This window comes from Pimephales promelas, chromosome 4, assembly GCF_988280905.1.
Source record: "Pimephales promelas chromosome 4, fPimPro1.hap1.1, whole genome shotgun sequence".
NCBI classification, from domain to species: Eukaryota; Metazoa; Chordata; class Actinopteri; order Cypriniformes; family Leuciscidae; genus Pimephales; species Pimephales promelas.
The window spans coordinates 32,209,525-32,225,425 of NC_142772.1; the positions used below are offsets into that span (position 1 = coordinate 32,209,525).

General features: G+C 38.2%; 1 protein-coding gene across 1 annotated transcript; it reads left to right on the plus strand.

Annotated features, from left to right (window-relative positions):
• Positions 1-2,392: 2,392 nt before the first annotated feature.
• On the plus strand, positions 2,393-13,917 carry LOC120469711 (myosin heavy chain, fast skeletal muscle). Its single transcript, XM_039658859.2, has 40 exons — positions 2,393-3,362; positions 3,854-4,082; positions 4,176-4,319; positions 4,405-4,561; positions 4,669-4,696; positions 4,803-4,917; positions 5,073-5,165; positions 5,296-5,359; positions 5,453-5,551; positions 5,632-5,735; positions 5,818-5,956; positions 6,107-6,225; positions 6,320-6,469; positions 6,557-6,727; positions 6,820-7,120; positions 7,239-7,309; positions 7,452-7,539; positions 7,629-7,746; positions 7,841-7,964; positions 8,068-8,204; positions 8,361-8,616; positions 8,707-8,949; positions 9,049-9,225; positions 9,322-9,467; positions 9,563-9,653; positions 9,775-10,164; positions 10,250-10,376; positions 10,747-10,865; positions 10,945-11,141; positions 11,215-11,398; positions 11,508-11,673; positions 11,772-11,896; positions 12,001-12,309; positions 12,427-12,630; positions 12,729-12,854; positions 12,944-13,114; positions 13,263-13,367; positions 13,446-13,541; positions 13,615-13,746; positions 13,840-13,917. The coding sequence occupies exons 2-40, from the start codon at positions 3,876-3,878 to the stop codon at positions 13,858-13,860; spliced, it is 5,814 nt and encodes a 1,937-aa protein (XP_039514793.2). The 5' UTR covers positions 2,393-3,362; positions 3,854-3,875; the 3' UTR covers positions 13,861-13,917.
• Positions 13,918-15,901: the final 1,984 nt, after the last annotated feature.

A 15,901-nucleotide genomic window follows, 5' to 3' on the forward strand; every position in this document is an offset into this window, starting at 1 on the left:
GCTATTCAGCAGGAAGGAGGGTGTTGAAATAGTGAGAATGTCACCGAGCTCCACAACGACCACTCTCTGTCTGTGGAATGAACATGTAATGAGCAAATAAAGATTAACGACTCAATAAATGTTTCATTTGTCAACATCTTCACATTTCGGTGGTACATGCACAACATAAATGTGTGAGCATAAAGGAACAGTTTTGCTCAGGAATACATCTGTTATTCACATTTAACGTTTTCTTATGTATTGAAGAAGCTTCACCTAGTATACATCTTTGTGTTAAGAAAGAAAGAAAAAAAAAGATCTTGAATGTTGGTCTTTGAAAATTAATCTTGTTCTTTCCAAAGATTGTTAATAACATTATAAAGTATGTTTCAGGACAGAGTTTCAATAATAATTGCAATTTAATATTATTTCATGATCATCACTGGAAGTACAGTTTTACTTTACAGAATGTGCAATGTAATGCTGTAAAACTTGCATTTTTGGTTGCCTTTTAATTTGATTGTTTATCTTGGCTTGTATCTCTTTTAATCACTTCCCAAACCTACTAAAAGCCATGCATGCTAAGAATGTGCAGGCTCAGTGCTACACTCATTTGCCCTGCTATAAAAAATCAGGCAAATGTTATGCTAGTGTTGACATTTGTTTTTGAATGAATGACTGAGGCATATCAAAATATGCTTCAGGTGAATGTTTGAGGTGATTTTGCAATATTGTTAATATTTAATATCACATGCTTGTGAAGTATGATTATACGATATACGATATTGTCCTTATACTGAAAGAAAATAAAGACATCATCAAAGTTCATATGACACCAGTGGGTAAGTTAGAATGTTTTGAAGCATCGAAAACACATTTTGGTCCAAAAATAACAAAACCTACGACTTTATTCAGCATTGTACTCTTCTGGTTCTGCTGTCAATCCGCATTTAGTGACTCAAAGCTCTCGGACTAAATCTAAAATATCTTAAACTGTGAAGATGAATGGAGGTCTTACGGGCTTGGGACGACATGAGAGAGAGTCATTAATGACATAATTTTCATTTTTGGGTGAACTAACCATTCAAACAAAGTGAAGTTAGTTCTGAGAGATGGCCTAGATGGCATCATCTGTTTGGCAGATGAAATTGTTTCTAATGCAATACAATTTATACAAGTGTAACTTACAAGTCCCTAACTTTTCTGTTAGATACAGTAGACATTGTATAGTGCAATACATTGTTATATTGATGAATTGTTATAGGCCTATTGATGAAAGTAACATGCTTCAGGTCACAACATCTGCAAAGTTACAATGCTCAAATTTCTAAGCAAAGGAAGATATTAGCTTTTAAAGAAATACTTTTTTAAGTAGGCTATACTACAACAAACGACTGCAGGAACTTTTTTTTTTAATTGAAACATTTTCAAAGAAAACAATCACAATATAGAACAAATAAACAGAAAAAAATACAAAAACAAAACAAAAAATACTACAAGACAGGGGTATATAACTAATCAGAAAAAAAATACATAGGCTATCAACGACTGCAGGAACTACACAACATTCCTCCAAGGTAAGTGACGTCACACATCCATTTTCTCACGCAGAGAAAAATCGCGAAGGAAAAAGAGGACAAACTGACTCCTCCAATGGAGAGGTAACTTTTGATGTGAAACAACTTCTCAGCTCACAGATTCTGTCAATTTTATTTCGAAATTCAAACAATAAATACCGTTTTGGCGCTGGAAATGTGACGTCGTTGTAGCGCCTCAGTTGCTGCACGTGAACCAATCATAATTAATAAACACGAATGAACAGGTATGTTGAAAGAGACAGTAGCCTACAATTTACCGAAATGTATATGGCCCATAGATAATTTCGATCAACCAGTGTTTTTCAATCGCTGAAAGAGGTCGATAAAACAGCAGGAGAACATAACCTTACCGCAGTAAAGTAATTTAATGACCACAGCACGTTGGCTAGAAAAATTAGCTGCTATAGAGTTGAGAGAAGCTATTTTGCTTAATATGTCCACTATATTACATTTTTACTTAGGCCTATATCATTCAAATATTATAACGTTGTTTTTACAATAAAAACCGCATTATATTGCGCTATATTATATATATTGAGTTATTTTTAAACTTTATAATACCAGCTGTTAGGGCTCTCTCTGTAACATTATGTGTTTTTTTTTTCTTGAGAAAAATTTGTTTGTATCTACTGTAACGTTACCTACTATATATCCAAATTAATCTATATTGAATTAAGATCGGAATAAAATCACAAAAATTGAATTGAAATTGTGAAATTTGTGTTCATCAGCAACATAAATGAACATAAATTCACAATACACGCCCTGTTGCATTCTACATGTTGTCACTTCTTCTTGAATCTCTTCATGATTTTCCGACTCCAGTTTAAACATAAAAGGCATAACAGTTTCTGACCTCTTGAAAACTTTCCTCTCTGTGCCACAGCAATTCTTTTGCATTTAAAGGGACACACACAAAATTACACGTTTTTGCTCACCCTCAAAAAGGGAAATGTAAACATGCAGTAAAAATAATCGGTGGGGTATTTTGAGCTAAAACTTAAGATAAACAATCTGGGGACATCGGACACTTATTTTACATCTTGTAAAAGTGGGCATTATACCACCGCTTTAAGTCTAACATTTTCCACAGGAAAAACAACAAACCCACATCTCTAGGTCTCTCTCTCTCATTTAAAAAAGATCACAACAGAATTTATATCGAGACTAGTCCTGAACATAAAATGCCCATTATATAATGACATTTTGCTTAAGAGTTGTTCTAATTACAATACTTATCTTGAAGTCAGAAAAATCTACTTGTATTATCCAGTAGGGATGCTGCTGCATAGTGATGACAAAGCCAAGCAGTTCAACATAATTCTCCTTGACATTAACAAGCAATTTAAATATGAACTAATCCATGTGTGACTAATCTAGTCTTGGTTTCAGAGTCACTGATGTATCATAATACTTCTGTTGACATTACATGCATCTTTACAGTAGGATTGAATGTCATTATAACTTATCAGTTATAAATGCTATTGCTATATCAAACAAAAGTATCTCTAAGACAATAAATAAATAAATAAATAAATGCAACTAAAAAATGCAAACCTAGTATTTACGTTCTGAAAAAAAAAGCAGTACAGTTATTTCCATCTTCAGAATGATTGTCAGTGCCAAGTGTTTCACCTGAATAACTCACTGACTCCCATTTGTGACATATTAGATATTAGTTAGCCATATTTAGCTTCTGCTTGGCTAGCAGAACAAAATCAATATAAGGCAGTACATGGACACACCCTGAAGTCAGTTGGGGAGACAACAGAGTGTGTGATTGTGGTGAGAACTCTACTTTCTTCAAGCATTACTTTTTGAAATTAGTTGTTACAAATACACTTACTATAGATGATGATTAGAGAAAATAGAGAAAAGGGTGACTATTCAATATTCTGGATGTCTGTTTGCATTCAAGTTGTTTTGTTTGATAATTCAATTAGAGGAAAATGTAGAACAGAAAGGTCATGTGAATTTTAAACCTATTAAAGGGCTGCTGGAAAAACTTCACCAGTGGGAAGAGAAAAAGAAAAAGTTAATCCATATTTATCTTGGTAATAATTAAACAGCCATTTCTCATTTGTAATCCATGGATAGTTCATTTATTTAATTCATTTATTTTTGGCATGTAGTAGTGCAATTGAAATGTCATGAATATTTGTTTTATATTACACTTGGTGTATAGATGATGACAATTGTGTAATTTTAACTTTAAAAAGTGAATGATGTATAGTGATGATTTCATGTAAATTAAACTTCAGTTCACTTCACTTCAGTTCACTTCAGTAAGCCGCCACCATGAGTACAGACGCGGAGATGGCCATTTATGGCAAGGCTGCCATTTACCTTCGTAAGCCTGAGAAAGAGAGAATTGAGGCTCAGAGCAAACCATTCGATGCCAAGTCTGCCTGCTATGTGGCTGATGAAAAAGAGTTGTACCTCAAGGCAACAATCAAGAGCAAAGACGGTGGCAAAGTCACAGTTGAATTGCTTGACACTAAGGAGGTGAGTTTTAATTTCCATTTCACGCATTACTCATTCAAATACTCATTACATTGTTTTCTTTTATATCTAATGTCTAATTTATAAAATTCATAGGAGAGAACAGTAAAGGAGGGTGACGTCCACCCAATGAACCCTCCCAAATATGACAAGATTGAGGACATGGCCATGATGACCCATCTCAATGAAGCCTCTGTGCTGTATAACCTCAAAGAGCGTTATGCTGCATGGATGATCTACGTAAGTTCTGAAAACAGCAAACAAAAGCATTTAAGTTATTTTTGTCTGTGTTGTTTCAATCTGTCCACTTCTCTGCTCATTTCAGACCTACTCTGGACTCTTCTGCGCAACTGTGAACCCCTACAAGTGGCTCCCAGTGTATGATGCAGAAGTGGTGTCTGCCTACAGAGGCAAAAAGCGTATGGAGGCCCCACCCCACATCTTCTCTGTCTCTGACAACGCCTATCAGTTCATGCTGACTGGTAAGATCTGATTTAGGAGATCTGAATTAAATATAAGCTGAAATTCACATCCATATTTTTTTTATATAAAACAATTGCTAAAACATTATTACCCTTTGAATTAACAGACAGAGAGAACCAGTCTGTCCTGATTACGTATGTATCAAGCCTTCAGTTAGAGTTGTTGAGAACAGTCATATTTTCCTCTTGTGGAACTTCCACATGTCTAACATCCTCTGACTTCTGATTTCTCATAAACCAGTGGAGAATCTGGTGCTGGAAAGACTGTGAACACCAAACGTGTCATCCAGTACTTCGCCACAGTTGCAGTGTCAGGTGGTGGTGACAAGAAGAAAGAGAGTTCTGGCAAAATACAGGTATGAGATATAAAACTACTTGCATATTATTTTCAATGATGGTGGTTTACAAGATTAATTTAATTGTGAAATGCCTATAAGTAATGTTTAGTCATTAAATAGAAAATACATGAAAATAAATATAATTATAACTGAAAACCCTTCAAACATTACAGGGCTCTCTTGAGGACCAGATCATTGCTGCCAACCCTCTGCTTGAGGCTTATGGTAATGCCAAGACTGTGAGAAATGACAACTCCTCTCGTTTTGTAAGTTAACCACTTTTTATTTACATGTAGTACAATTATTCAGTTGTGTTGGATTTTTCAGTAAAGATACTTTGTTTTATTATCATTATTATCATTAATAATAATAATAATAATATTTTGTTTTAAACAGGGTAAATTCATTAGAATTCACTTCGGCACAACTGGAAAACTGGCTAGTGCTGACATTGAGACATGTAGGTGGACATGATTTCACTGCTCCATCCTGAACATTTGTCTTTATCTGTCACTCTTCAGATGATTGTGACTCAAGTACATTCTTTTAACAGATCTGCTGGAGAAGTCTAGAGTGTCATTCCAGCTTCCAGATGAGAGAGGCTACCACATCTTCTTCCAGATGATGACCAACCATAAGCCTGAGATCATTGGTAGGTGCACATATTTAATTCATTTAATGTTTCAGATAATATTGTAAGATGCTCTATCATAAATGCTGTGTATTTTACAGAAATGTCGCTCCTCACCACCAACCCCTATGACTTCCCCATGTGCAGTCAGGGTCAGATCACAGTGGCCAGTATTGATGATAAAGTTGAGCTGGATGCTACTGATGTGAGTCATTGCTATTTGAATATTGACATGTTTTATTTAAATATGGCAAATCATATATTTTATTCTTCTCTGTAATTTACAGGATGCTATTGACATTCTTGGCTTTAGTGGTGAGGAAAAGATGAGCATCTTCAAGTTCACTGGAGCTGTGCTTCATCATGGCAACATGAAGTTCAAGCAGAAGCAGCGTGAGGAGCAGGCTGAGCCTGATGGCACAGAGGGTGAGACTACATTGTACTATTGTGTGTTATGACATGCAGTGCTTTGAATGGAGAGATCCTTATTTTTTATTTTCACAAGGGGGGGTTGGCCTTTGGTAGTTTTCAAGGCAAGAAAAGGGATGGATTTTTGTGCAACTTGTTTAATTGCAGAGGCTGACAAAATTGCCTACCTTCTGGGTTTGAACTCTGCTGATATGCTGAAGGGTTTGTGCTACCCCAGAGTCAAGGTCGGAAATGAGTTTGTGACCAAAGGCCAGACCGTGCCACAGGTATAGTAACATTTCCATCATGCCATGTGTTTAACCTAAAATTTAGGCTAATTATTGCAGAACCAGAATACAATATTCACTCTTCTACTTACAGGTGTACAACTCTGTTAGCGCCTTGGCCAAATCTATTTATGAGAGGATGTTCTTGTGGATGGTCATTCGTATCAACCAGATGTTGGACACAAAACAACAAAGAAACTTCTTCATTGGTGTGCTGGATATTGCTGGCTTTGAGATCTTTGATGTAAGTATGATTATGTTATCTCTTGTTATGTCAAAATGAATGATATTCAGAAGTCAGTAAATGTTTCTGTCATTGTTTGTCCTCCAGTACAACAGCATGGAGCAGCTGTGCATCAACTTCACCAATGAGAAACTGCAACAGTTTTTCAACCACACCATGTTTGTGCTGGAGCAAGAGGAGTACAAGAAGGAGGGCATTGTTTGGGAGTTCATTGACTTCGGCATGGACTTGGCTGCTTGCATTGAGCTTATTGAGAAGGTTTTTACCGTTTTTTGAACTTATTCATTTCCACTTTTTCATTATCAAAATCTTACATTTTTAGTTATTAAACAACATTCTTTTATAAACAGCCCATGGGTATCTTCTCCATCCTTGAAGAGGAGTGCATGTTCCCCAAGGCTACAGACACTTCCTTCAAGAACAAGCTATATGATCAACATCTTGGCAAGAACAAAGCTTTCGAGAAACCAAAGCCTGCCAAAGGCAAGGCTGAAGCCCACTTCTCCCTGGTTCACTACGCTGGAACTGTGGACTACAATATCTCAGGCTGGTTGGACAAGAACAAGGATCCACTGAATGAGTCTGTTCTGCAGCTGTACCAGAAGTCTTCTGTCAAACTGCTGGCTACTCTCTACCCACCTGTCGTTGAGGGTAAAAAACTGAAGTGTTAACATGATTATATACATAATTTTAACAAACTTTGATTCAGGGTTGCACTCTTTTCTTGTTTTTACATTATATTTGTTCTTTTGTCTCTTTATCTGAATAGAAACTGGTGGCGCCAAGAAGGGAGGCAAGAAGAAGGGTGGCTCCATGCAGACTGTGTCTTCTCAGTTCAGAGTATGTGTTTGCTAGAGAGCAGATGTGAATAATGATGCAATTGAAAGGAATTAAGAAGCAATGACTGTACATCACCTTGCTTGACACTAGATCAACTGAGAGAATGTGAGTAAGAATGCTAAATCTTTTCATGATTAAACAGGAGAACTTGGGCAAGCTCATGACAAACTTGAGGAGCACCCACCCTCACTTTGTGCGTTGTCTGATTCCCAATGAGTCCAAGACTCCAGGTAAAGTAATAAAGGACTCACATATATTCGCATTTTAACACAATATTTAATGTTAATGTATTTAATAACGCTAATGTTAATTTACCAAGGTCTCATGGAGAACTTCCTGGTTATCCATCAGCTGAGGTGTAATGGTGTATTGGAGGGTATCAGAATCTGCAGAAAGGGTTTTCCCAGCAGAATCCTCTATGGTGACTTCAAACAGAGGTATATATGACGCCACATAAAAATACCGTTTCCTGTTGGAGATTATTCATTAGAAGATATAAAGCATTTTGATAAATCTTACCATCTTCCACAGATACAAGGTGCTGAATGCCAGTGTTATCCCAGATGGACAGTTTATGGATAACAAGAAGGCCAGTGAGAAACTCCTGGGATCCATTGATGTTAATCATGATGAGTATAGATTTGGGACCACAAAGGTTAATATTTACCTTTACAACTTTCAACAATTCAGTGATCATGGTTATTTAGCTTAAACAGGTTAATCAATATGTTTAAATGTACTGTTTTAAATTAATTCAGGTGTTCTTCAAAGCTGGTCTTCTGGGTGTTCTTGAGGAGATGCGTGATGAAAAACTGGCTGCTCTAGTCACAATGACTCAGGCTCTCTGCCGAGGTTACCTGATGAGGAGGGAGTTTGTGAAAATGACGGAAAGGAGGTGAGGAATGTTCTCAAACTCCCTGATTAAAAAAAAACAAAACTCAATTCAAATATGTTTGATGCATAAAGTGAAGGAAATATTTGTATTGACTGGTTTAAAAACAAGTTCATTTACCAATAATTCTGCATTTGAACATCCAAATTGTTTCATAAGGGATGCAATTTACACCCTCCAATACAACATCCGCTCATTCATGAATGTCAAACACTGGCCATGGATGAAGGTTTATTACAAGATTAAGCCTCTGCTGAAGAGTGCCGAGACTGAAAAGGAGCTGGCAACCATGAAAGAGGACTTTGTCAAATGCAAAGAAGCTTTGGCTAAGGCTGAAGCCAAAAAGAAGGAGCTTGAAGAGAAGATGGTAGCACTGTTGCAAGAGAAAAATGATCTGCAGCTGCAAGTGCAATCTGTGAGTATATTTTATAGTTAACTGAATACTGGCTCCATTAAACATGAGTAAGGTTGTTTCCAATGAAATAGCAATCTATTTTACTAACAGGAATCTGAGAATCTCTCAGATGCTGAGGAGAGATGTGAGGGTCTGATCAAAAGCAAAATCCAGCTTGAAGCTAAACTCAAGGAGACAACTGAGAGACTGGAGGATGAGGAAGAAATCAATGCTGAACTGACAGCCAAGAAGAGGAAACTGGAGGATGAGTGCTCTGAGCTGAAGAAAGACATCGATGACCTGGAGCTCACCTTGGCTAAAGTGGAGAAGGAGAAACATGCCACTGAGAATAAGGTTAGATATTGAGTTGGTTTAAGATTTAATTTCATCTCTATTTACAGTAATATGTTGATATAGAAAAAAATAAGCTTATTTGGAACAAAAATCATACAGGTCAAGAACTTAACTGAGGAAATGGCAGCTCAGGATGAGAGCATTGCCAAGCTTACGAAGGAGAAGAAAGCCCTCCAAGAGTCACATCAGCAGACACTGGATGATCTCCAGGCCGAAGAGGACAAAGTCAACACCCTGACCAAATCCAAGACAAAGCTTGAGCAGCAAGTTGATGATGTAAGTTTCTATTTAAACATGTAATTAATTAATTAAATCAACTACCTCTTTTGCTTTGATCAAAAATGATATATTTTGTATATCATTGTCCTGTAGCTTGAGGGTTCCCTTGAACAAGAGAAGAAGCTCCGCATGGACCTGGAGAGAGCCAAGAGAAAGCTTGAAGGAGACCTGAAATTAGCTCAAGAGTCCATCATGGACCTGGAGAATGACAAGCAGCAATCTGAGGAGAAAATAAAAAAGTAATTAAAGCATGAAATCTTTTAAAAAACATTTTTAAACGTTACTGTTGTGTAATGTTTTTTTTTTTTACAAACCACTTGTTGAACACCCCCAGGAAAGATTTTGAAACAAGTCAGCTGCTTAGCAAGATAGAAGATGAACAATCTTTGGGTGCTCAACTCCAAAAGAAGATCAAAGAGCTTCAGGTTTTTTTTATGATATAAATATATATATATATATATATATATATATATATATATTAATGCTTGTCAAAGGTAAAGGTCAAATAAAGACTAGTAAGATTTCATGAATAACTTTTCAACATAGGCTCGCATTGAGGAACTGGAGGAAGAAATCGAGGCTGAGCGCGCTGCTCGTGCCAAGGTTGAGAAGCAGAGAGCTGATCTCTCCAGGGAACTGGAGGAGATCAGTGAGAGGCTTGAGGAGGCTGGAGGAGCCACTGCTGCTCAGATTGAGATGAATAAGAAGCGTGAAGCTGAATTCCAGAAGCTGCGTCGTGATCTTGAAGAGTCCACCCTCCAGCATGAAGCTACTGCTGCTGCCCTCCGCAAGAAGCAGGCAGACAGTGTGGCCGAGCTGGGAGAGCAAATCGACAACCTGCAGCGTGTCAAGCAGAAGCTTGAGAAAGAGAAGAGTGAATACAAAATGGAGATTGATGATCTTTCCAGCAACATGGAAGCTGTTGCCAAAGCAAAGGTTTGAGAACTGTTTCTAAAATATTATTTAGAAAATATATCAAATGTTGTTAAGATTCTTCAAAACGAGTTAAATGTGTTTACAGGCTAATCTTGAGAAGATGTGCCGCACACTTGAGGACCAACTTAGTGAAATTAAGTCCAAGAATGACGAGAACCTTCGCCAGTTAAATGACCTTAGTGCTCAGAGAGCAAGACTTCAAACTGAGAATGGTAACAAGTGGCACAATATCTCAAAAATTTTAATTTCCTCCACTATCAAATTACTTATAAACAATAAACACAGAGCTAGTGGCAAAATTGTTTACACACTGGCATTGGCACACATTAAAGAGATAATGTTAGATATGCTACTTTTTTGAGAGGATTTTAAGCATGTTGTGGTTTAGTGTGATGCAGTCATCCATAAATTAGATTGATAGCAGTGCACTAAAAACCTCTCCAATTAATTTATTAACTGTAAAGAATTGGCACTACTGTCAAAAAAACAGTTCTTGTTTCCTCCATTAATATAAATATAAACCATTTTCCTCACCATCATTACATCTTACAATTTATTTTGTGTATATGTAAATCTCAATAGGTGAGTTTGGCCGTCAGCTGGAGGAGAAGGAGTCTCTGGTTTCTCAGCTCACCAGAGGCAAACAAGCTTTCACTCAGCAAATTGAGGAGTTAAAGAGGCAAATTGAAGAGGAGGTTAAGGTAATATAGCACAATCATGCACATAGTTGTCAATTACTTTACTGTAGATAAAAGCTAATATTATGTGACTGTCTCCTAGGCTAAGAACGCACTGGCCCATGCTGTGCAATCAGCCCGTCATGACTGCGACCTGCTCCGTGAGCAGTTTGAGGAAGAGCAGGAGGCAAAGGCTGAGCTGCAGCGGGGAATGTCAAAGGCTAACAGTGAGGTTGCTCAGTGGAGAACCAAATATGAAACTGATGCCATCCAGCGCACCGAAGAGCTTGAAGAGTCCAAGTATGTATAATATTTCCAAATTCCACAGCTATTTTATAGATTTGAATTCAAAATAATATGTATTACTTAACAGGAAGAAGCTGGCTCAGCGTCTGCAAGAGGCAGAGGAACAAATTGAGGCTGTGAACTCCAAATGTGCATCTCTAGAGAAGACCAAACAGAGACTCCAGGGTGAGGTGGAGGACCTCATGATTGATGTGGAGAGAGCCAATGGTTTGGCTGCAAACCTTGACAAGAAACAGAGGAACTTTGACAAGGTTAAAAAAAAGTCTTTCTGTGACATGATATTAACTTCTAAATGTAGTCTGGTCTTGTTCAGCATGCTAAAAGTTAAATTAACCTGATTCTGAAATATCTCCACCAAAGGTCCTGGCAGAATGGAAGCAGAAATATGAGGAAGGTCAGGCAGAGCTGGAAGGTGCCCAGAAAGAGGCTCGTTCACTCAGCACTGAACTGTTCAAGATGAAGAACTCCTATGAGGAGAGTCTGGATCAGCTGGAGACCCTCAAGAGAGAGAACAAGAATCTGCAGCGTAAGAATGAAACCGTCAAAATAGAAAAGATTTTAAAATCTTTTATTTTTTTAATTAGCTTTACAAAGAAAACAGATGTGATTTTTTTCTTTCTATAGAGGAGATTTCGGATCTGACAGAGCAGATAGGTGAGACTGGTAAGAGCATCCATGAGCTGGAAAAGGCCAAGAAGACAGTGGAGACTGAGAAGGCAGAGATTCAGACCGCCCTGGAGGAGGCTGAAGTGAGTATTTGACGATCAATATGGATATCTTTCTAGAACCATCATACTGTGTTGTTAATGAATAATTTTGTTCTGATATTTAAATGTTGCTTCATTTGTCATAGGGTACACTGGAGCATGAGGAGTCCAAGATTCTTCGTGTCCAGCTTGAGCTAAACCAGATCAAGGGAGAGGTTGACAGGAAGCTTGCAGAGAAGGATGAGGAGATGGAGCAGATCAAGAGGAACAGCCAGAGAGTCATTGAATCCATGCAGGGCACTCTGGACTCTGAAGTCAGGAGCAGGAATGATGCCCTGAGAATCAAGAAGAAGATGGAGGGAGATCTTAATGAGATGGAGATTCAGTTGAGTCACGCCAATCGCCAGGCTGCTGAGGCCCAGAAACAGCTCAGGAATGTTCAGGGACAACTCAAGGTATTTGACTTTTGTTCGACTTTGGGATGTATTAATATGTTTACATAATCTAACTTTTGTTAGGGTATGGTCACCAGAAAACACATTGAAAGCTTATTCTATTATTGTTATGTTCAGGATGCCCAACTGCATCTTGATGATGCCCAGAGAGGACAGGAAGACATGAAGGAGCAGGTGGCCATGGTGGAGCGCAGAAACGCTCTGATGCAGTCTGAGATTGAGGAGCTGAGAGCTGCTCTGGAGCAGACAGAGAGAGGCCGCAAAGTGGCTGAACAAGAGTTGGTGGACGCCAGTGAGCGTTGTGGGCTGCTGCACTCTCAGGTAAGGTTTTTTTTTGTTGTTGTTGTTGTTTTACAATGAAATGAATGAAATTGAGAGCACCATTTAAAGTGTCCAAAGTGCTGCTTTCTATTTTGTAGAACACAAGTCTCCTGAACACCAAGAAGAAGCTTGAGGCGGACCTTGTTCAGATCCAGAGTGAAGTTGATGACACTGTACAGGAAGCCAGAAATGCAGAGGAGAAGGCCAAGAAGGCCATCACTGATGTGAGCAACAGTAGCTGCCGAATGTTTCTAAAGATACTTGTGTACTTGAAAAAATGTGGATCTACTGACTTTATGTATTAATGCAAAAGGCTGCAATGATGGCAGAAGAGCTGAAGAAGGAACAGGACACCAGTTCTCACCTTGAGAGAATGAAGAAGAATCTGGAGGTCACAGTGAAGGACCTGCAGCACCGTCTGGATGAGGCTGAGAATCTGGCCATGAAGGGAGGAAAGAAACAACTCCAGAAACTGGAGTCCAGAGTAAGATTGCCTTTATTCTGATGTTAATAGTTATGATCTGAAAGGTATAAATTGTGTACTGCTTTAATACTCTGGAATATTTCAGATAGTCTATAAACATGTTTTCATCGCCTGTAATAATTGTACTAATATCTCCCACTAACTAAAGGTCCGTGAGCTTGAAGCTGAAGTTGAGGCAGAGCAGAGACGTGGAGCTGATGCTGTTAAAGGTGTCCGCAAATATGAGAGGAGAGTCAAGGAGCTCACCTACCAGGTACAAAAAATGTGTAGTAAAATTCAGGTCACTATAATCTGAGTATGTTCTAGTCTGATCCTTGTTCATTATCTGCAGACTGAGGAGGATAAGAAGAACCTCAACAGACTGCAGGATCTGGTTGACAAGCTTCAGCTGAAGGTCAAGGCTTACAAGAGACAGGCTGAAGAAGCTGTGAGTATCTCATTTGAGAACTGTAAACGCCTTGTGAACTAAGTTCCTGATCTAATCGTATGTGACTTTGCAGGATGAACAAGCAAACGCTCACCTGTCCAAGTTGAGGAAGGTGCAGCATGAGCTGGAAGAGGCTGAGGAGCGTGCTGACATTTCTGAGTCTCAGGTCAACAAACTTAGAGCCAAGAGCCGTGATGCTGGAAAGGTAATTTATTTTTCTGATGTATGTATTTTCAAACTTAAAATGTATTGTGTTTTATTCTAATCATGTATTTGTTCACTCTCTATTTTTTTCAAGGGCAAAGAGGCAGCTGAGTGAAAAACATGTACGCATCTCTGAAACTGAAACTAATAAACCTTGAAATTTAGCATATTACTTTTTGTCTTTTTTCTTTCTTTATTAATTCACTCACTCATTATTGAATGCTTCATGATATTTATAACACTTAATAGATAGTAGATATGTATACAGCTCAACAAATAGTTTATGAACTTGATGTACTTGATTTAAGCAGCATATTTTTTATTTATTTATAGCTACATTAGCTTTGAAAATGTGTTAAACTATTTAAATTGCACAACATTGCACAACATTTCATGTTAAAAATACATTTTTTTCTAACCCACATGTTTAAACAATTGCCTGATGGGCTGAATGAGCCCTTCCCTGATCACTGCGATTGCCTCTATAATCCTGTACAGTAAAACTTTTGGGATTCGGGATGGAATTTAAGACTGGGTGTGACGTTACGTGTGTTCACGCTCACCTGGCTATGCTTGGCTGGTTTGTGTATTCGCCGTTGTCAATACACAATACACTACACAATACAATACACTGGATATGTTAACAGGAGATTACAGAGCAAAACTGAAAATGATCATTAAAACCTATATATAAACAAAACTAATTTCAATGATGAAACCACAAACATGGTCCAGACAGTCTACTTGGTTAAGTTCTTTTTACAGTGTTATTTTTTTTTGCTTTGTTTTTTAAACTCTGCAGAAGTTGTAAGTTTAAATTATTATTCACAACAATATACAGTACACTCACCTAAAGGACTATTAGGAACACCATACTAATACTGTGTTTGACCCCCTTTCGCTTTCAGAAGTGCCTTAATTTTACATGGAATTGATTCAACAAGGTGCTTAAAGCATTCTTTAGAAATGTTGGCCCATATTGATAGCATAGCATCTTGCAGTTGATGGAGATTTGTGGGACGCACATCCAGGGCACGAAGCTCCTGTTCCACCACATCCCGTTCCACCATGCTCTATTGGGTTGAGATCTGGTGACTGTGGGGGCCATTTTAGTACAGTGAACTCATTGTCATGTTCAATAAACCAATTTGAAATAATTCGAGCTTTGTGACATTGTGCATCCAGCTGGAAGTAGCCATCAGAGGATTGGTACATGGTGGACATAAAGGGATGGACATGGCTGTGGCATTTAAACAATGCCCAATTGTCACTTATGGGCCTAAAGTGTGCCAAGAAAACATCCCCCATTACACCACCACCACCAGCAGCCTGTACATTGGTGACAAGGAATGATGGATCCATGTTCTCATTCTGTTTACGCCATCTGAATGTCTCAACAGAAATTGAGACTCATCAGACCAGGCAACATTTTTCCAGTCTTCATGCATCCAATTTTGGTGAGCTCTTCAAATTGTAGCCTCTTTTTCCTAATTGTAGTGGAGATGAGTGGTACCCAGTGGGGTCTTCTGCTGTTGTAGACCATCCACCTCAAGGTTGTGTGTATTGTAGCTTCACAAATGCTTTGCTGCATACTTTGGTTCTAATGAGTGGTTATTTCAGTCTAAGTTGCTCTTCTATCAGCTTGAATCAGTCTGCCCATTCTCCTCTGACCTCTAGCATCAACAAGGCATTTTCTCCCACAGGACTGCTGCATACTGGATGTTTTTCCCTTTTCACACCATTCTTTGTAAACCCTAGAAATGGTTGTGTGTGAAAATCCTTAACTGAGCAGATTGTGAAATACTCAGACCGGCCCGTCTGGCACCGACAACCATGCTATGCTCATAATTGCTTAAATCACTTTTCTTTCTTATTCTGACATTCAGTTTGGAGTTTCAGGAGATATGATGCGTCCCAATTTGCATTCTATCCGTCCTAAATAGTATTTGAAAATAGAATTAGTACATCCCAAACCGTTGTCGTTGAAATAAGTGTTCCAAAGAGACCCGGACGGTCTACTATATCCGGTCAGAATCCGAAGTGCAGATCAATGCACACTCTAATGGCTGATATTGCCCACAACCCATTGCGCGTTGTACGAGGATTCGGTTAGAACTACAAACACAAGTAAAAAGTGTTAAAATGGAAGCTTTAGC